General features: G+C 52.3%; 1 protein-coding gene across 2 annotated transcripts; it reads left to right on the plus strand.

Annotated features, from left to right (window-relative positions):
• The first annotated feature begins 1,219 nt into the window (after positions 1–1,219).
• On the plus strand, positions 1,220–19,129 carry Gas8 (growth arrest specific 8). Of its 2 annotated transcripts, XM_055621589.1 has the most exons (11): positions 1,220–1,272; positions 2,740–2,826; positions 5,059–5,256; positions 6,177–6,383; positions 7,471–7,525; positions 8,154–8,359; positions 9,368–9,535; positions 9,966–10,052; positions 11,964–12,173; positions 16,170–16,235; positions 18,852–19,129. In XM_055621589.1, the coding sequence occupies exons 1-11, from the start codon at positions 1,270–1,272 to the stop codon at positions 18,999–19,001; spliced, it is 1,437 nt and encodes a 478-aa protein (XP_055477564.1). In that variant the 5' UTR covers positions 1,220–1,269; the 3' UTR covers positions 19,002–19,129. The 2 variants fall into 2 exon arrangements, with proteins under 2 accessions (XP_055477564.1, XP_055477565.1); XM_055621590.1 differs by lacking the exons at positions 1,220–1,272; positions 2,740–2,826; positions 7,471–7,525 and having other exon boundaries at positions 5,177–5,256; positions 6,102–6,383.
• The last annotated feature ends 2,267 nt before the right edge of the window (positions 19,130–21,396 follow it).

Genomic DNA, 21,396 nt, shown 5'->3' on the forward strand with positions numbered 1-21,396 from the left:
CAGACTGGACTCCAGCTCAGTGATCAATCCACTTGCTTCTGCCTCCTGAGTGCTGGGATTAGAGGCTTGCGTTGTTACTACATTTATTGAATTCAGAAATCTCTAGTAGATTAATGAAGCAAAGGCAAAACAGAAAGCATCTAGCATGTTGTGGTTAAGTGTCAAGTAATCACTTGCTCTACTGTGCTGTTGCCAAATCTCCTCGGGAGACTCCTGACCCCTATCCCTCTATGCTCACCTCAGAGTTCACTGCAGTCTGCAGCCATGGTGGCTCTTTTTTAAGGTTTACTATAAGCAAGCCACTGTTAGAATGTTCAGAGGATTCAAGGCTGTTCTTCCAGCTGGCCATTCTTCTGGAAGAATCTGTGTGTGGGGGGGCGGGGGGACAGGTGGTGGGTAAGCAAACAAGAGGAACTAATTGCTCTGACTCTCAGAGCCCACTACTGAGCGAGTCTTGCTCTCCATGGATGGCGAGACCTGCACCCACTTACAGTTGTAGAATCTCCATGCCAAAGCTGGCAGGGCAGCAGGAGCGCTGCCTTTTTTTTTTTTTTTTTTTTTTTAATCTCTCTCTTCTCTTCTCCTCTTCTCTCTCTTCTCTCCTCTTCTCTTCTCTTCTCTCCTTCCTTCCTTCCTTCCTTCCTTCCTTCCTTCCTTCCTTCCTTCCTTCTCTTTTTTATTTTTTATTTTTGACAGGGTCTTGGTATGTAGCCCAGGCTAGTTTCCAACCCGTGCAGTTTTCCCCTCCGCGTCCCCAGTGTTGTGACTGCAGACATAAGGTAACACTCCCAGCCTTTTTTCTTTCCTGATTTCCGGGATGCCCAGCTTTGCGTTTTCGGTCTCATCAGGGCAGAACGTGGAAGGAATTTTCACCAGCGGGGCAAGGTTGGATGAACCAGAGGAGCGGGCTCTGAGTTCACGTTTGAATGCAGTTTGGGAACTAAGCTTGGGTGGCGGGTTAATCATTCAGACATGCTCTTCTTCATCTGTTCCTCCCTGAGCACCCACCACGTAGACTCTGCAGAACCGCAGGATGCACAGTGGGAGGGAGAGGAGCAGCGCCTGGAGGCTCGGCCGTGCGTCGTTAGGGACGCGCTCCCGGTTGCCCAGGTCCCTCGGGGAGGACAGGGGCGGTGCAGGGGCGGGGAGCATAGTCTCGCGAGGCTTTGTGAACCGGCGCGGGATCTCGTCCGGGTTGCCAGGAGACCGCGCAGCCTGCGCTGATCAGCGCCTGTTCCCGGGTAGTGGCGGTGCTGGACCGGCGGCAGCATGGTGAGTTGGGCCGGCGCGCTGGAGCGGACAAGCTCGGATCTCCGGTCCCGGGGGAGCCCGCGGGAGCCCGGAGCTGAGCGGCCTGCAGTTGTGGATGACTAGTGCCGAGAACTGGGCGCGTCCGTGAGGTCCCGGGAGGCCGGGAGGCCGGGGCCTGTGTACGCTCGTAAGGTTGGGCTCCTCGGTTCTCTGGGAGAGTCGTCGGGCTGAGGGCCTGGTGTGCGAGGTGTCCAGAAGTCAGAAGCTCAGTCCGCGAGATCCTTGGGATCTGGGATTCCACCTCATGTGGGATCCCGGGTTCCCAAGGGTCCGCAGGGAGCAGAGTCCCACACGGGAGAAGCTGTCGCAGATCTGTCTCTGAGGTGCAGAGCCTGACCAGGGGCCCCACCGTGGTTTACAGAGACCTCGGGCTCCTGGGAAGACCAAGGCAGAAGCCCCCTGCCTTAGGTCGTCTCATACACTGATCCCCACCACCAGCTTTCCGATGTCGGTGTTGTCATTACGCAGTTTCTTGGCAGGCGTGCCAGGGGATGGGGTGGCGCCTCCCCGTGGGAGCTCCTGCCTGGAAACATGGAGACAGTATTAACAGCTGGAGAATCCTCCTTCAAAGCCTTTGTGTCCTTATCAAAGCTGCTAACATAAAGCAGGACGTGGGGCCGGAGAGATGGCTCAGTGGTTAAGAGCACTGTCTGCCCTTCCATAGGACCCCGGTTCAATTCCCAGCACCCACATGGCAGCTCACCACTGTCTGTAACTTCAATGCCGAGGAGTCTGACACTTCACACTAATGCACAAATGCTTACTCCACTGTAAGCAGAAACAGGCACTCGGAGTGTGCTGTGGGCTCACTCTTGACCAGAGTTCTCTGAAGCAGCTTTATATTTGGAAGAAGCGAGGCCTCAGAGCTGAAGCGGATAGGAACAGGGTCTTAGCTAAAAGGATAAGTTTTGTTATGTGTCTCTGGGGTGTGATAGCCACATGCCACAGGGTGGTTTGTGTGGGAGTGCCCAAATAAGTTTTTCTTTTAGGTTTCTGCACTACCCCTCAAATACACCTTAATTTTAGCTTTCTTACTCACCCCCCTCTGTCTTCCCCAAATAAGTTTTTCGTTAAAAAAATAAATAAATAAAAAATAAATTTTTTTTTTAATAGCACCAAAGAAATCCTTGCCCTTTATTCAGGAATAAATGGATCTGGGGTGGATTCTTTCTTTTTTTGTGTGAAGAGAAAGCTTTTTCCTTTATGCTTCTCCAAATGTGTTAATGATCTCTCTGTCTGTCTGTCTCTCTCTGTGGTTACTGGGGGAGGGGGTTAGTGTAGTGATGCCCTGAGTGGCCCAGTCAACAGTGCGTCACTGGTGGAGGTCAGATTCTAAACAGCTGTGTGAGCAGACAGAGCCAGCTGAGGAGGGAGGCTGTTCCACAGAGGTGGCCTTTACTTACTCGGCCATCTCTTCTTCACACAAAGGCGCCCAAAAAGAAAGGGAAGAAAGGCAAAGCCAAAGCCACCACGATTGTTGACGGCGTCCCTCCGGAGGAGATGACCAAGGATCAGGTGAGCACAGCCCGTGCTGGCGGGTCCCCGAGTCCGGTGGGCCCTGCTGCAGACCTGTTGGTTGTGGGGCCTCAGTCAGTCCAAACGTAACGCGCCTGTCCTCTGTCGCTATTTCCATCACCTCCACGTGCCCTGCTCTTAAAAATGCAATACAGCCATGTGAAGAAGCTATAATCAGACGTGGAAGGAGTCCCCCCAACCCTTGAACACAATAGTTATTTTTAACTTTCTGTATTTTCTTTCATTCTTATCATTTTATTACCTGATGGTGCTGTGCACCGCCGGCCAGTACAGGAAAACAATCTGTGCTATAAATTTGCTGCATACAGGACAGTGAGACGCGCCCCCATCCCCATTTGCCCAGATCTGGATCCCTTACAAATAGCTCATGAGATAAGACCGAGGAACCTTGCCCCCAGCCACCATGAAGACTTCTGCCTGCTCTCCGAGTGGGCACCCTCTTGGGAGCTTGCACGCTGCTCACGCGCAGCGAGTGTCAGTAGAGTTCCTCAGTTTATCTCTGTGTTCTGGGTAATCTCCTTCATTGCTCTTGCACTGGCCTTCCACATGACACTTTCAAAGGCTATACTTTTTTTTTGTTTTTTTTTTTTACAGCTATCCTTTTATTTAAAATATGTTTTTTGGAGCCGGAGAATTGGCTTGTTGGTTAAGAGCATGGCTGCTCTGGCAGAGGACTCAGCTTGATAGCCGTCTGTAACCCCAGTTCTAAAGGATCTGATCCTCCTCTGACCTCCAAGGGCTCCAAGCACACACATGATACACAGGCATTCGTGCAAAGTACATGCTTTTTTTAAATTTTTATTAATTACACTTTATTCATTTTGTATCCCCCCATAAGCCCCTCCCTCCTCCCCTCCCGATCCCACCCTCCCTCCCCTTTCTGCATGCATGCCCCTCCCCAAGTCCACTGATAGGGGAGGTTCTCCTCTCCTTTCTGATCTTAGTCTATCAGTTCTCATCAAAAGTGGCTGGAATGTCCTCTACTGTGGCCTGGTAAGGCTGATCCCCCCTCAGGGGGAGGTGATCAACGAGCAGGCCAATCAGATTATGTCAAGTACATGCTTTTAAAGACTTGATTTTATCTGTGTATCAGTGTGTGTGTGTGTGTGTTATCTGTATGTATGCATTTTTGATTTTTTAAGAGAAGTTAGAAATTTGAATATTTATAAGAAATCAGAAAAAAAATAAATAAATCAGTTGATGACAAACTCTGAAAGCGTACGAGCCAAACAGAACAGGGTGTTTGTAACTATTTGAGTGACACTGAAGGCCCACGGTGTGAAGACACTTGTTGGACACTCTCAGTGTGCATGTCACCGTGCCAGACACTAGTCAGATCCTGGGGTGCCATGCTCCCTCGTAGGCCCCTAGCCCCTGCCCAGCACCCTTCCTCAGAGCTCCTTGGCTGCTTGTTGTCTTGTTTATTGAAGTGAGAGATATGGTCCCCTGTGTGGAATGTAGTCTTTTTTTGTTTTTCTGTGCAGATTTCTCTGTGTAGACCAGGCTGGCCTCAAACTCACAGCAATCCACCTGCCTCTGCCTCCTGAGTGATGGCAGCCATGCCGTACTGCCCAGTGGAATGTAGCATTGAGAGAGAAAAATACAGTAACTATCCCGGGGCTGTGCCTAAAGATAACTAATTCTCAAGGGAAGCCAGAGCCCACGAAAGCTGGAAACCTGTCCTACTTTTCCCTCTAACCTATTTGCAGATTTATAATTGGCTCTGGACCTCAGGCTATTGAGTGCAAAGAGCCTGCTAGTTTTGTTATTTTTTTGCAGAGACATTTATGTGCTTCTGTGTGATTTTTTTATATCTCTTACAGTCCACATATTCCAATTTCCAACAATTTTCCTGTTTAAAATAGTTTTAGATCATTTCCTTTTAAAGGTTTTGGGTTTTTTGTTTGTTTGCTTTTTGCAGTGAATAACAATGGTAGTCTAATATGTTGGAACAAAAATGATACTTGTGTTTCTTCTGAGAACCCAGGAGTTTCTTAAAGGAATCCAGGAGTTGCTGAAGAGATATAATTGTTTTGTAATAATTGGCCAAATTTGGGGACTCTTGCTGTTCGCTGTCCCGGGAGCCTTCCTGCCTTGTATTTTAAGTTTAGTAAAAATGGCCCCTCCCTGTCTCTCCCTGCTGCCCTTGGCGCACACACACCGTTGGAGGGCGGGCGCATGCGGGGTCTCTTGACAACCTTGCCTGGCCAGGTGGAGGAGCACATCGCCCGAATCCGGGAGGAGCTGGACCGGGAGCGGGAGGAGCGCAACTACTTCCAGCTGGAGCGAGACAAGATCCACACCTTCTGGGAGATCACACGCAGGCAGCTGGAGGAGAAGAAGGCTGAGCTGCGGAACAAAGACCGAGAGATGGAGGAGGCTGAGGAGAGGCACCAGGTGGAGATCAAGGTGAGCAGAGGCAGCCAGTCTGTGCCCGCTGGCGTGGTGCAGTGGCACAGAGGCAGGCGGAAGGGTGCGGGGGGAAAGGGTTTCCCGGTTCTCTCTGGGAACACACTCCTTTGCACTGTGAACCAGAGCCAATTTTTCTGAGAGTCAAAGGAAGGGTTCAAAGGTGATTTGGCCATGTCATCTGTCATCCTGTTGATCACCAGCTTCAATTCTGCTTATTAATTTGGTGGCCCTCCTCATCTTCAGCACATGTGTCCTCCTGAGGCCGTGTGCTCTCTAATTGAGGGCCGCTGGCCCTGATGAGAGGGCTGCCGTGAGGTCTAGGTGCAGGTGTACCAAGAATGGCTATAAATTCAGTCAAATGGAATTGGAAAACACTAGGTGCATGCCTGTTATCCCAGTGCTTGGGAGGCGGGCACAAGAGGGCCAGGAGTTCAAGGCCAACTTTTGAGTTATATTAATAGTTTTAGACCAGCCTGGGCTACAGGAGACCCTGTCTCAAAACAAACAAAAAGCATGACGTTTTCATTTTTATTTTTATTTTTTCCCCCAAGACAGGGTTTCTCTGTGTAGCCTTGGCTGTCCTGGACTCACTTTGTAGACCAGGCTGACCTTGAACTCACAGAGCTCTGCCTCCCTGAGTGCCGGGATCACAGTTGCACCGTGCTCTGGCCCATTTATTCTTTATGAGTGACCTGTCACAGTGTCAGCTGTGCGCCCTGTCAGAACCACTTGACAATCTCCAAGGAGGACAAGGGACGCAGTTTCATCCTTGGAGTAGCTGGAGAGGCCCCTCAGGTAGTGTGAGGCCCGTGAGCAGGCTAACTCTTCCGGTTCTTCTGCAGCCGCGTTCCCTGTGAGCTGGGCATGCGAGGTGCTCCAGATGCGCAGTGCTCCAGATGCGCCTGTGCCCCCTGTAGGTGTACAAGCAGAAAGTGAAGCACCTGCTGTACGAGCACCAGAACAACTTGGCGGAGGTGAAGGCGGAGGGCACCGTGGTGATGAAGCTTGCGCAGAAGGAGCACCGCGCGCAGGAGGGCGTGCTGCGCAAAGACATGCGGCTCCTGAAGGTGGAGCTCAAGGAGCAGGAGCTGGCCAGCGAGGTGGTCATCAAGAACCTGCGGCTGGTAGGTGCATGCGGGAAAGCCGTCAGAGGTTTAGACAGATAAATTAGCAAACTTTTATTTAGACTTGCAGTTTGTAGGGGCAGGAGAGCTGGCCCAGCAGTTAGGAGCAATGGCTCCTCCTCTAGAGGACCTGTTGATTCCCATCACCCACATGGCAGCTCACAGCCATCATGATTCCAGTTTCAGGGAATCCAGCAGCTTCCTCTGGCCTCTGAGCACCAGGCACACATGTAGCGTGCAGACACACACGCTAGCAAAACACGTAATATCAAACCCACATCATGTAAGAATCTGAGTTGGAGCGGTGGCTCAGTGGCCAGGTGCCTCAGGTGAGCTCGGTACTCAGTGAAGAGTACTGATTGTTCTTAGAGAAGACCCAAGTTCAACACCATCACCTCATCTGGTGGTTTGCAACAGTCTGTAGCTCCAGTTCAAAGAGATCCAAGGCCGCCTTCTGGCCTTCATATGCACCAGGCATGCAGATGGTTCACAAACATATATGCAGATGTAATACACGTATAAAATCAAATAATAATTAAAAATAAATGTTACAAAAATCATAACATGTGACTGCTTATTAAAATAATCTCTGAGCTGAGTATGGCGGCGCACACCTTTAGTCCCAGCACTCAGGAGGCAGAGGCAGGCAGATCTCTTGGGTTCAAAGCTAGCCCAGTCTATGGAGTGAGTTTCAGGACAGCCAGAGCTATGCCTCAAATACAGAATAACCGTCATCGTGTCTGAGCCCTGCTGTGAGCAGTGGTGCGGCAGGCTGGCAGGAGCTTGTGAGGCTCCTGAGGGAGCCTGACGTCCCAGGTAGATGTGGCTGCTGATCTCCAGCTTTGGAATGATGGGATGAGGAGACAGCCATGTACAATGCTCACGTCTGCCACTGCCTGTCAGGGGCAGAGGTGGCTTCACCCAGGGAGGTGAGGAGGGTATCAGAGCATGCTGTTCTGGGCATGCTCTGTGGCGCAGAGGTGAGCGCAGGTCTCACTGAGCTGGGTGAGGAATAGGCTCACCCTCGGGTGGTAGTAGGCCTCCTGCCTGTCTGTCTGCCTAGTAACACCCCCTTCTCACTTTGCAGAAACATGCTGAGGAGATCTCCAAAATGAGAAATGACTTTGAAAGGCAAGTTCGAGGTCAGTTTCGCAGACATAGACCGGGTAGGATGGTGTCAGGGAACCCCTCCCATCACTGCTTGGTAGGTAATTTGAAGCACATAAGTCATATTAAAGCAGCTTGCACACACTCACACACACACACACGAGAGAGAGAGAGAGAGAGAGAGAGAGAGAGAGAGACAGATGGACAGACAGCAGGGAGGAGGAGATAGACACAGAGAGAGCCTATTTCTCAAGCCAACAGATTCATTTAGAGCCACAGAAAAACTCGTCACCATGTGAATTTGGGGAGCTGCCGTTAACGCCGGCGTCTCCGGAAGCAGCAGTTAGCAGCATGTCGTACTTTGTTCACCGTTCTCTGTAGCTCCTGGACTGAAAAGCCATTCGTGTCAGGAGTCCATCTTGCTTATTTCTGTGCCCTCTAGCACGTGGCTGGATGCCATGGTTAGCGTGGCGAGGAGCGGTGGTAGTGAGCCTGAAGATGTCACCCGCAGGAAAGGCTCTAGCCGTCCGGCTCTCTGGCGCAGTCGCCTGTGCCGCCTCTGTGTGACCCAGCCGCTGTTCCCAGCACCTCTGAGAGGCTCCGTCTTTTCCTGTGGCTTCAGGTCACCTGTTCTAAGCTGCCGCGTGTGCTACTGCCTTTCAGAAATCGAGGCCAAGTATGACAAGAAGATGAGGATGCTGAGGGACGAGCTGGACCTGCGGAGGAAGACGGAGATCCATGAGGTGGAGGAGAGGAAGAACGGCCAGATCAGCGTTCTAATGCAGCGCCATGAGGAGGCCTTCACCGACATCAAGAACTACTACAACGACATCACGCTCAACAACCTGGCCCTAATCAATTCCCTCAAGGTACCGCTGTGCCCTGGGAGGTGTGCTCAGGGCCCACGGGGCAGACCCCGCAGTCCTGCCAGGCCTCGCACTCCTTCTATGATGATACTGGACAGGGTCCCCCTGTCACTCAGAGGAAATTCATGAGTAGTGTAAGCAAGCCACGGTGTAACCGGAAGTCGTCTGGACATTTCCCTGACTGTGATGTAGGGGAAGGGGCAACTTAAAGGTGTCCTGACAAGTCAATGTGGGCAGGGAGAGGAGGCCGTTCAGACTGATATGTGGCTGGCCGGCAGGGTGCCTGGGAGTTCCTCCATCAGCCACTGCTTGGTGGCTTAGGACACATAAACCTGACCCCCACAGGACTGCCACAGTGGGGAACTGCCTGCCCTTGGTCTAAACAAATGTGACCCTCAGTCTGCATGGGAGTTATATTCTTACATAATTCAGAATAGAGCAAGACTGCAAAAGTATCGCTTATATGTAAAATAAGACTAGATCCTCAGCATGCACATGACTGCTTGGTTTTTTGACACAGGGCACCTCACTGGGTAGTCCTGACTGTCCTAGAACTCACTATGTAGACCAGGCTGGCCTTGAACTCACTGAGGTCCACCTGCCTCCCGAGGGCTGAGATTGATGCTGTGTGCACCACCACGCTGGCTCAGACCTCTTTTTAACTGAGAGCATCCATGGCTGGAGATGGTGGCGCAAACCTGTAATCCCAGTGCTGAAGAGGTAGAGGCAGGAGGAGAACAAGTTCAAAGCCAGCCAATGGTTAGGGAGCCATTGTCTTAAACAAACCAACAGTGCCGGTGTGACAGTTCAGTGGGTAAAGTGCTTGCCATGTGAGCCTGACCACCGGAGTGGGGGCCGAGAACCTGCCGTGGGAGGAGAGGGCTGACCCCGGAGAGTTGTCCTCTGACCTCTGCATGTGTGCTGTGCTGTGAACACCCACACTCGCATCTCACACAAAACTGAGAGCACTGGGCCTGTGCCCTCACATCCCCATGCACACTGTGCTAACAGGAACAGATGGAGGACATGCGGAAGAAGGAGGAGCATCTGGAGCGGGAGATGGCAGAGGTGTCGCTGCAGAACAAGCGGCTGATGGAGCCTCTGCAGAAAGCCAGGGAGGAGATGAACGAGATGCAGAAGAGACTTGCCAACTTCCAGAGGGACAAGCAGATCCTAATTGTGAGGCTCCTGCCTTCCCTCCCTGCTGGGCCCAGGAGGGGGGCAGGCTCACCTCAGCACAAGGAAGTGCTGGTGCTCCACCGACCACCGACCACTGACCACCGACCACCGACTGTCTCCTGCTCTCCCTCTCTCTCTCTTCCCCCACCACTCCCCCTCCCTTTCTCTCTCTCTCTCTCTCTCTCTCTCTCTCTCTCTCTCTCCCTCACACTCTTTCTCTCTCTGGCTCTTTCTCTGGCTCTTCTAGGCTTCTGTAGACTAGTCCCCAGTTTTCCACACATTTCACGCATAGCTGGGCCACCAGCTGCTGGAGTCTCCAGCCAGTTGGTCCCCGTGATTTTTTTCTGCCTTCCTGTCTCCAGGAGTCTGCTTTGTGAGTGTCTGTGAATCCTAAGTATTTCATGTCTCCTGTTCCCCAACCCCTCTGCAGTGCACAAAGGCTCGTTTAAAGGTCACCGAGAAAGAGCTGAAGGACCTACAGTGGGAGCATGAGGTGCTGGAACAGCGGTTTGCTAAGGTGAGCAGGCGCGCAGGCCTCGGCTGGTCCCTCCTCGGCACACTGTTGTCTGTTGGCTTGGAAACAGTGTCTCACTGCCTCACTCAGCTCTTAAGTTCCTGGGGTCTACCATTCCCTTGAGTAGCTGGAAGTGTGTGCGTGTGTGTGTGCGTGTGTGTGTGTGTGTGTGTGTGTGTGTGTGTGTGCGTGTGCGTGTGTGTGCGTGTGTGTGTGTGTGTGTGCGTGTGTGTGTGGGTGGTTTCTCTGTGTGTACCCCTGACTGTCATGGAACTCACTCTGAAGACCAGGCTGTGAACTCACAGAAATCCGCCTGCCTCTGCCTCCTGGTTGCTAGGATTAAAGGTGTGTGGTACCACCACCACCTGTCATGCACACAACTTTTATGAGGCAATACCCTGTGCTATACTGTGTAGAAGGCCGAGAGTCTCATGAGGACCAGGGGCCCTGGGAGTGGCCCTTCGTCTCTTTGGAGGCTAGACTATCAGCTTGTGAGGGATGCTTGGTCCCTGTGACTTCACTCCTTAGTGTTAGCTATTCATTGTAAACCTAGATCCATAGTTCAGGGCCAGCCTGGACCACAAGGAGACTGTGCCTCTAAATAAGTAAGTAAAGAAATACCATGCTTTGATAAAGAAACAGAACCACTTTTAACATGAACTCTCAGAGGCCACTAATGTGGACATTTGGTGTGACCCTCCTCTTGTGCACGTGTGAAAGCAGTCTGACTGTTGGGAGTGAGATAGGAGGTGCTTACACTGCAGCTTTTCAGGCCGTGGTGCGCCCTTGAAAGTAGATCGAGATCTGAGACAGAGACTGCTCCAAAGGGCCGCTCTGCCGAAGACGAGCACAAGCCGCCACGGTCTGTACTCATGAATTCTCCAAAGACTAATACAGTCCACAGAGGAAAGTCTCGCATCTCGGATGGGACAGAGTTGGCCTTGGCAGGGAGGGGCATCGGCAAGGATAGAGGAGGAGGAATCTCTGCCACCCGCAGGAATTGTCATAATGCATGTTAAGTGACACCGCCTAAGCCTGGTCATCTGCAGTGCATGGGAGTAGATACAAGTGGAGGAGAAGGGCACGGATGGATCTGTGTGGGGTGGGCAGAGACTCAAGCCTGCTGTGGTTCTGCCTGACTCTCATATTGGGTGATTGAATATAAGGGCTCGCCGTGAGCTTGCGGTCCTACCTGTGGCATGGCTTCCAAGTACAGTGACTCTATCCAGCTCTTGCTTTCCGAGAAGGGCAGTCAGTGTGCTGGACAGTTTAATGTCAACTTGACAGAGGCTAGAGGATGGAACCTCAGCTGAGGAAATGCCTTTATGAGTTCCAGCAGTAGGGTGTTTTCTTAACGAGTGATGGATGGGGAGGGCCAGACCACTGTGCCTGGGGACACCCCTGGGCTGGCGGTCCTGGGCTCTATAAGAAAGCAGTTGAGCAAGCCATGGGGAGCAAGGCAGTGAGCAGCACCTCCACGGCCTCTGCGTCAGCTCCTGCCTCCAGGTTCCTGCCCTGTGTGCGTTCCTGTCCTGGCTTCCTTCAGTGATGACTAACAGTGTGGGGGTGCAAGACAAAAAAATCCTCTTCCCCCCAGCTTCTGGTCATGGTGTTTCACAGCAATAGTAGCCCTAACTAGAATAATGCCAATTGTAACAGCCCGGGCTGGGATGACACTGACTTCCCCCTCTTGTGCTATGTGCTGAGCTACCCCCTGTCATTGTGTGCACGTAGGGTCTAGTGCAGGCAGTGTTGTGGACAGCATGTGCCGGGGGGGGGGGGGGGGGGGGGGGGGGGCCGAGTAACCCTTCTCCAGAAGAAGGGGGGGGGGGGGGCTGGTGGGAAGTGGTTTCTCCCTGAGGAGGTGGCTCCAGGTGGGGTTCTTGTTGGTCACCTCGGTCTTGTGGCCCCCAGGTCCAGCAGGAGAGGGACGAGCTGTACCAGAAGTTCACTGCGGCCATCCAGGAGGTGCAGCAGAAGACAGGCTTCAAGAACCTGCTGCTGGAGCGTAAGCTGCAGGCACTGAACACAGCGGTGGAGAAGAGAGAGGTGCAGTTCAACGAGGTTCTGGCAGCCTCCAACCTGGACCCGACAGCACTGACGCTTGTGTCCCGTAAACTTGAGGTAGGTACTGGTGGCCTCCTGAGCCACGGTGTTGTTTTCCATGGTGGCCCCCCAGCACTGTGCTCTGCCTTCTCAGGTGGCACAGAGACCCCTCGGGTAAGCCAGGGGCTGCCCTGGTTCATGAAGTGAGAGCAGGGTGTGGACTAGAGGCTCTAGTGCACTGGAACTATCCTCCACCCTCATCTCTCTCCCTGTTTGAGACAGGAATTCACTCTGCAGACCAGGGTGGCCTCACATTCGCAGAGCTCCACCTCCTGAGTGCTGGGATTAAGGGCCTGTACTAAGCCCGGCTCTGCAGTCTCTCTTGGGCTGTCCCAGTCCCTCACTGACCCTATCCCTAACCTGAGTCTGCTCTTCCTGTTTTGCTGTGGCTCATAGTGTGCCAAGCCTTAGTCAGTGAATGGAACCTGGGTAACCTAGGAAGAAAACTGATCTGGGGATTTGTAGGTCCAGGTTCCTCTGTTACTTGAGACGCAATGGCTCTGCCTCTGTGAAGATCCTAGGGCCCTGATGTAGCACTTGGACAGTGACAATGAGGAGAGTTGGGCCATAGGGGCTGTGGAGCCTGACTTAGCCGTTGCTGCTTTCTTGGGCTCTGAGGAGTAATGTCTGAACAGAGCTAAGAATGTCACTCGCTCATGTGGCAGTGCTGTAAAGGGAGAATCTGGGAGGTACAGGGATAGATGAAACAAGTGAAGCTTCATCCGCTGGGAGAGCTGGGAACAGAAGATTCTCTGTTCCCTGAAGAGTCAGGAGGCCGACCCTCTGGCAGAACCTCCCTGTTGCCTCTGTTTAAGCTTCTGGCAATGGCCAGGTCTCTCTGCTTCCTCTACCTTGCTTGGAAGAGGCGGGACATAGAAGGAGCATGTGGCACAGGTTGAGGGGGTCTGGCTAACAGGAATGCCAGCCTGCTGATATGACTGATGGCTTCCAGACTTTGGTTGGTCCCAATAGCTCTGGGCATCTGTCCTGGGGTCCCTTGGAGAAAGCTGTGGTGGTTTACCGCCGGTCTCATGGATGCTCCTAGAATGAGAACAGCTATATCTGAAGCCCCAACAGACCCAGGAAGGGGCCAGTTCATTCCCAAGCAGATTCCTTAGGGCAGGAGAGCACACAGCTTCTCTGTGGCTTGTGCTGTGCTCGCAGCAGGAAGGCAGCCATGCAATGGCAAGTGCGGTGACATCAGCATACAGGCTAGTGGAGCCTGAGTGCCAGTGCTCACTAGACCTCAGGCTCAGAGGGCTAGCGTGGTGTGAGGCCAGTGTAGAGTTCCAGTTCCGTTTGCCTCATAGCCTTTGTGATCTGAGCCATGCAGTGAGGCATCGCAGGTAGCCCACTGCTGAGCCACGCCAGCGAGTACCCGTGCGTTGGGGGATGCAGACTTCGGGTGTTCTAGAGACCCAACTACTGTACTGAGCAGTTTAGTGACAATGGGAACTGTGGGATTTTCTGGGCAGAGGCTGGTCAGCAAGAGCCCACCTTACCTCACGTGGGAAGTGTAGGTGGAGAACAGTAAGCGAGGCAGAAACTCCAAGAGCCATCAGGAGGCTGACCCAAGAGGGTTTGTGCATGATTGAGGAGGGCCCAGGGTAACATCCAGATCCTTCAGCCGTGAGGCCAGTGTTTGCTCACAGTAGTTTGTGGGCTGTCTACCAGAGGAGAGTCCCCAGACGTGGATCTAAACCGATAGAAAGTCTTGACTAGCTGGCTGGTGACAGCAATAGGAATTTGGGATACCAGTGTAGCACTGAGCCTTTCTCACATACACACAAAAACAAAACAAAACAAAACAACCCCTAACATATTTTAGTCTGATATAGTTCAGTTAGCATGAATAGTTAGCCAGAAGCAGAACTACAGAAGCCAAGAAGCAGCATTAGTATATGAGAGACTTTCCCAGAACTGTGGTCTTTGTTTTCATTTTGGGCAGGTGGTGCTATCTATGTGTTGAGTTTTACAGCCTGAATAGCACTTCCATCATGGAGTCAGTTGTGCTAAGGCTGGGCCTGTTACAGTAGTAGGTTCTGGTCCAGTGGGTAGTGGCATGGGTGACGTGGATTACTTGGTAGGTCAATTTTCAGGTGCTACCATTATCCAGGAGAGACCCTGTTGGACTTGGCAGTAGTGGAGTCCTGAAGCTGGTCTCTGCTCATTGCTGTGCCCTGGTCAGACATGTGGAGAATAAGATCCTGCTGCTGGGTGCAGAGGAAGGAACACTCTACCCCTTGTAGAGTGACTGAGGCAAGGGTGTTCCCAGTTGTAGCCATCCCGATCATGGTGTGTTGGGCTCTAACTGTGAGAGCTCTTCCTCTCCTGGTCACTACTATTGCAGTTTATGGCCAAAGGAGAGAACCTTTCATGGAAGTGACAAAGTGACAGTGAGTTTTTTATTAGTGGTTATTTTAAAGTTGCATTGCAGTTTTTCTCTTAACCAGCTAGCACCCAAATAATTGAGAATGGACTACCATTTTTTTTTAAGACCTCTGGAAGAGCAGCCGGTGCTCTTAACCTCTGAGCCATCTCTCCAGCCCTTATTTAGCAAGCTTTAAGGCACAGCAACTGAGCAGTATTGATCTGTTTTAACCCTCTAAGATAATCTCACTATTTCATAGCACAAATCCCTCAGATACTTGTGGCTTTCTCTGCTCCAGCTGCTCACTCATATCTCCTGACCTCTCCTGCCTGAATCCCCACTTCTCTCTCCTCCTCCTCCCCTGGCTGGCAGGAAGTCCAGCCCTACCTATTCTCCTCCACCCCCACTCAGTCATTGGCTGTTAAGCTTCTTTATTGACATATCAGGGAACAGCTGCAGCATTGAAATAGCACATTCTCAGAACAAGGACTGCAACCAGATATGGGGGCACAAAAATCAGCATTTGAATCTTTACACAATACACAATAACATTATGCTACAGTTTCTGCTTTTTATTTTTGAGCCAAGGTCTCACTATGTAGACCAGGCTGGCCTCAGACTGACAGAGAACCATCTGCTTCTGCCCCCTGAGTGCTGGGATTAAAAGCATGTGCCACTACTGCCTGGTGATTGTAGAGTTTTAAAAGTTGTCCTAAGAGCTGGGAACAGTGGCGCACACCTTTAATCCCAGCACTCTGGAGGCAGAGGCAGGCAGATCTCTGAGTTCAAGGCCAGCCTGGTCTACAGAGCAAGTTCCAGGGTGGCCTGGGCTACACAATGAAACCCTGTCTCAAAAAACAAAAACAAATAACAAAACAGTAAGATTGAGAGCAATACAGGAGGATACCGCTGTCCTGTCACATATCAACCACTGCCATCTTGGGGATGTAGGCAATACAAAGACACTACTGCTGACCCCACTTTCTTTCTCTGTTTTTTGGAGAGAAGGTTTCTCTGTGTAGCCTTGGCTGTCCTAGAATGTACTCTGTAAACCAGGCTTGCCTCGAACTCACACAGATCTGCCCCCAAGTCATGAAATTAAAGGCATTACCACCACCACCCAATTTACTGTCCTTTTTTTCTTGGTTCTTGCTTATCCCGTGTTACTTAGCAAGCTTTAAGGCACAGCAACTGAGCAGTATTAATAGATTAATCTGCAGGCACTGCAGACAGGCCTGCCTGGTCCACACTTAGGACTCGTCTCTTACCGTGTTCAAGTCTGTCTCTCCCTCACCCTTTGTTCACCCGGCATCCTAGGCAGATGGAAGAGCCTCGCTGGTCTCCAGATTAATGTCCACTCCCTTCAGCAGGCCCAGTCAGGCTCTTGCCCTTGCTGATGCCTTTGTGAGTCTACACAGCTCCATTCCTCCCGTGCTGAACAGGAGTGTCAGTTGGCTCCTCCTGATGCCCTCCTGATAGCTGGTTCTTTCTGCTGACAAGCCTGTGTGGAAATGTATTGGGTTGAGGTGACACATACCGCTATTCTTTGAGCCCTTCAGACCCTCAGGGAACTCCCGGACTAGTGTACATTTGTCCACCCTGCTAGATGACAAACATAAAAATCACCTTGTCCTTCTCCTTAGGATGTCCTAGAATCAAAGAATACGACCATCAAGGATCTACAGTATGAACTGGCCCGGGTCTGCAAGGTATGGCTAAGCCCCATCCCCGGGGCTCCACCTCCTCCCTCGGAGGTTTTAACCCTACTGTGACTACTGTAGTGCGGGGTGTGTGAGGACTGCACTCATTTCCTCTGTGTACTTCATTCAGGAGGCAGGTATGGTACTCCCCGTGTGGCATGCACGCACAGCCTTAGGGCCTGAGACCTTGTCCTGGCACTGTGGATAGGCCTGCCTGGTCCACACTTAGGGCTCGTCTCCTGCCGTGTTCAAGTCTGTCTCTCCCTCACCCATCTTTGTTCACCTGATGTCCTCGGCAGATTTCCTCTCTGGTCTTTAGATTGATGCCCACTGCCTTCAAGTCAGGCTCTCGCCCTTGCTGATCCCTTTGTGAGTCTAAGCAGTTCCATACGTTCCCATGCTGAACAGGAGTGTCAGCTCCTCCTGGACCCTGGCCTCCATCTGTCCATCACCTGAGAGAGGCCTGGCTTCTGTACCCAGCTGGGCCTGAAGGGATTGCCCTCTCCTCTTTGCCCACTGTCTTGCCAAGGATATACTTAGAGCAGTCACCCCACAAGTCACATTCCTCATGTGGGGGCAGGCATGGCACCCCTTTTCAGTTGTATAGGGCCTTCTCCAGACACATATGTGTCCACCCTGTTTGTTTGTTTTTAACCCTAGACATAAGTAGGCAGGATCTGTTGCTGCGTCCCAGGCTCCATGCTGCAGGAGCTGCCCTGGCTTCCCAGCCCTCCCTAGAGGTCAGGCTAGAGCTTTCCTTATCACACCCATTCCTCAGCTGACCCAGCCTTGGCTTTTATCTGATCAGGTGTCTGAACCTGGGTATCGGGTAACCAGAGCCCAGCCCCTGAGTTTTCTCTGGAGCTCATCCTTATTTGCCTCTTTCTCTCTATTTCTAGTCACTGGTTCTCTTTCCTGAACCACAGTGACGATAAGGAACCCTTTTTCTGTTTTTGTTTGAGACACAGTCCCACTCTGTAGCCCTGGCTGGCCTAGGGCTCACTCTGTAGACCAGGCTGGCATGGAACTCACAGAGATCTGCCCGCTTCTGCCTCCTGAGTGCTGGGATTAAAGCTGTGTGCTGCAATCCCCAGCTAATGAACCCTTTTGATCATTTGCTTTGAGCGTTTGACAGCATTTACACAGGTTCCAAGCATTCCTCATTTCACTCAATTCATCAACACTTATAATCCTAGCACTTGGGGGTTGCTGAGGCAGGAGGAACACGAGTTCAAGGACAGCCTAGACTACAATGTGAGACCATCCCTCAGAGATGACTAAAACACTTTCAAGTCTTAAGCCGCCTGGTGAAAGCCTCCCAGTTACACACATGCACTGGGGGTTAATAGCGTAGTTGGGTTCTCAGCGTCCACATGGATGGCTCACAGCTGCCTGTAACTTCCCCAAGGAATCTGACTTTCTCTTCTGGCCTCCTTGGGCATCTGCACATACGTGCACCCACACACACACATATATAGTAACAATACAAAAACTGGACATGCTTTTTTTGAGCTGGGTGTGGTGGCACACCTCTGTAATCCCACCACTCATGAGCAGGGACAAGTGGATCTTGGTAATGTCTAGGCCAGCCTGGTCGCAAGTTCCAGGCCATCAAGGGTTATATCTGGAGATTATGTGTAAAGAGGAAAAAAAACCCAAAAAACCGTTTTTGCAAGGTATGTTGGTGTGTACTTGTAATCTTAGTGCTCACATGGCTGAAACAGCAGGCTTTTTTAAATTAAAAAATTTTGCCTACATTTTGATCATGTTTCTTCCTTTTCCCCAATTCCTCCCAGATTGCTCAACTTTGTGCTCTCTCTCTCTGTCTCTTTCAAAAACAAAACCAACAAATAAAACTTACAAAAAATGGGGTTGGGGGAAGACCCAAACAAGTAAAACACTAAGAAGAAAAATAAATGCCAAAGCAAAACAAAATGCAACAGAAAGTCCACACTGAAAAGAACAAAACCAAAACCACGGAGGTTGTTATGTGTTGGGTCACCTGCTCCTGGGCATGGGGTCTGCCCTGGAGTGTGGCTGCTGTGCCCAGTGACACTGAATGGAGAAAACTCACTTTCCCTCGAAGCAATGAGACTGAATGCCAGGCCATTCTGGGATATGGCAAGTTCTAGCTAGCCTGGGCTACATAGTCTAGCTAGCCTGGGCTACATAGTAGGGCCTTCTCCCATACAAAAATGAAAACAAACACTGAAAAACAAAGCAAAATTAGCAGAGAACCCCCACCCAAGGTGTTACTTGTGTTTGCTGGCCCACCAACAGTGTTTCTGGGGGCTAGGGGCGGTGAATAGACGCCATTCTACCATGGTGGAAGAGGGAGAGGCCCTGGGTAGATGGGCCAGGAGTCCACCAGACGCAGTTCTCCTCAGTCTGTCCTCATTGTGAGGTATTCAGGTCAATGGCAGGAAGGCGTCCGCACAGCCTGGCACAGACAAACCACTGGCAGATTCTCATTCCTTTCTACCCCTGTGCTTGGCCCAGCCCTCCCACCCAACCTTTCCACCTTTCCATGGGATACAGCCTCCCTCTGGGTGGGCCATGGCACGTTGGTTATGGTTTCCAGGCCCACGTGGACCCCTTCTTCCTGACATTGCTCTGTCCTTTCAGGCCCACAATGACCTGTTGCGTACATACGAGGCGAAGTTACTGGCCTTCGGGATCCCCCTGGACAATGTGGGGTTCAAGCCCCTGGAGACAGCAGTGATTGGACAGACACTGGGACAGGGCCCCGCAGGGCTTGTGGTTGCCCCCACCTAGCCACCTTTTGGGCTTCAGCCTCTGGAGCTGGCCTTGCCCACTTCCCAGATGACATCCCTTCTACACCAAGAACAGCACGCTTCTGTTTTGTAGACTGCAGCAGCAGCAATGAAAGTTTTCCACATTTCCTTCATGTTCTCTTTGTGGGGAAGAAGTACCTGCAAGGCCTGACCTCAGGTTTCCTCTTCTATGTCCTTCCCAGGTATAGCCTGTGTCACACTGCCGCCAACCTCCGCCTTCCTCCAAGGGCCCCTCAAATTCTACCCTGTTGGGGTTTGAAGCCCATGGCTGGGCACTTTGGGCAGAGAAGGGCTGGCAGGCTGCCTCCTTGGGGCCAGGCTCTGCACACCCTCCCCGGGTAGACGGTATAGGACCACGGGCTCAGGAACAGAGGCTTGTGAATTCCATGCATCTCTCTCCTGGTTTGATTTCTGTTGCTGTGATAAGTACCGGGACCGGAAGCAGGTTGGGGGAAGGAAATGATTGACTTCATCTTGGGACTCTCACTGAGGGAAGGCAGGACAGGCACCTGCAGCCGGAACCAGGAGGCAGGAACTGAGGCACACTATGGAGGAACGCTGCCCACTGGTTTCCTCTTTATGGCGTGTGGCACACAGCTCAGGGCCTGCTTGCCCAGGGGGCGCTGGCCACAGTGGGCTGGCACTCGCACATCATCGATAACCAAGGAAACACCTTACAGACTCCAGGACAAGCCACCACATGGTGACACCTCCTAACATTTCCTCTTCCCAAATGACTCTAGTGTTCAGATGACAAAGACTGAGCAGAAGGCACTGGAGCAGCTCGAGGGGCCTAAGCCCACAAGCTGCTTGGTCTCCATGCGAGGATGCAGACACTCACACTGCTGCTGGGGAGACTGTAGTTCAGGAGACCATCCCAGCTTCTCTGAGGGCGGAGGATGGCATGAGTCCTCTCTGGAGAGACCCATGCCGAGTGGACTCCATGGACTTGCTGAATGTAAAAATGAGCACAGGCATTTCCAATGAAGAAACAGGAGCGTAGTAGGGCTACATTCTGAGCCTAGGACTCCTCAGATGAGACCCTGAGAACAGAGAGTGATGAGTCACCTTGGGCAGGGTTCTGAAGACCTGAGTACACAGGAGAGAGGTAAGAGGAAGCAGGAAGAGAAAGAGAAGGAGGGGCCTGAATGCAAAGCCTCAAAGCATAATCCCACTGAGACCTATATATACCTCTGATACTGGGCTCATTGACTGTTGTGGACCAGGGCCCTGGGACCAACACACACCTTGAGCTACACCAGCCACTACCGGCTCTCAACTCACCCACCATCCATCATACACAATACACCATCCACCCATCCATCCACCATCCGTCCACACATCCACCCATCGACCCATCCACACATCGTCCATCCTTCATCCATCCAACCATGCACCATCCACTCATCCATCTATCATTCATTCATCCATCCATCCAAACCTTCCCTCCTCTGCTTCAGACACCAACTCCTCCTTGAACCTATGGGGCCTGAACAACCCACACAGCAGGAGGAGGAGGACAACGAGGAGGAGATCACATTGGGCAGCGTGGACACAGCTGCCCGGACTGACGGATACTACAGAGCTCCGCCACCAGCCCCTGGACATCGACTGCGCGCCCACCCCCGGCCCCTCGATCCCTGGAGAGCTGTGGGTTCCCTTCCAGCCCGCCTCTGGGCCTGACAAGAACCGTCCTGCACCCGGACATTTGTGGACCGTGGCCCAGTGACCCGTGGACGTTATTCAGCTTCATCCGCCTATCGACACTCACACATCCTCCCAACCGTCCACCTATGCACCTCTTCCCCCACAAACCGACCCTACATAATTGCAGGCTCCCTCGTCCAGACCATTATAATGCCCTAAAAACACACCCTCGCCCACACACACCCAAGAAACACCCGATCACTACCCACGCACAACCCAGCGCAAGCCACACCAATCACAGTGAAACACGGAAATCAAAGGCAGGAACACGCACGGACACAGACAAGCCAGGAGCCAAGGGCAGTGGAGAACCAGGATGTGTGGTTCCAAGGCTCCACGCGAGACAAGACGGCCTCCCCGCGCACGGTCCCTCCACGGAGGTCCTGGGATGCCCGCACTGGGCACCCGCTCCCCCCCGTGTGGTGTCCCGCGCGTGGGCTGGCGGTCTCCACCCCGCCAGCCTGCAGCCTGGTCGGAGGGGGGCGCCCCTCGGCTTTGCGGAGGGTGGCGTGGGGGGAGTCCCTGGGCGTGGCCCCGCCCGGCCCGGTCCACAGAGCTTTGCAGAAGCAAAAGCAAAGCCCCTTTCTTAGGCTCCTGCCAGACAAAAAGCCTACAGCACCCGGTATTCCCAGGCGGTCTCCCATCCAAGTACTAACCAGGCCCGACCC

Source organism: Psammomys obesus, unplaced genomic scaffold (assembly GCF_907164565.1).
Source record: "Psammomys obesus unplaced genomic scaffold, mPsaObe1.curated_primary_1811, whole genome shotgun sequence".
In the NCBI taxonomy this organism is placed as follows: Eukaryota; Metazoa; Chordata; class Mammalia; order Rodentia; family Muridae; genus Psammomys; species Psammomys obesus.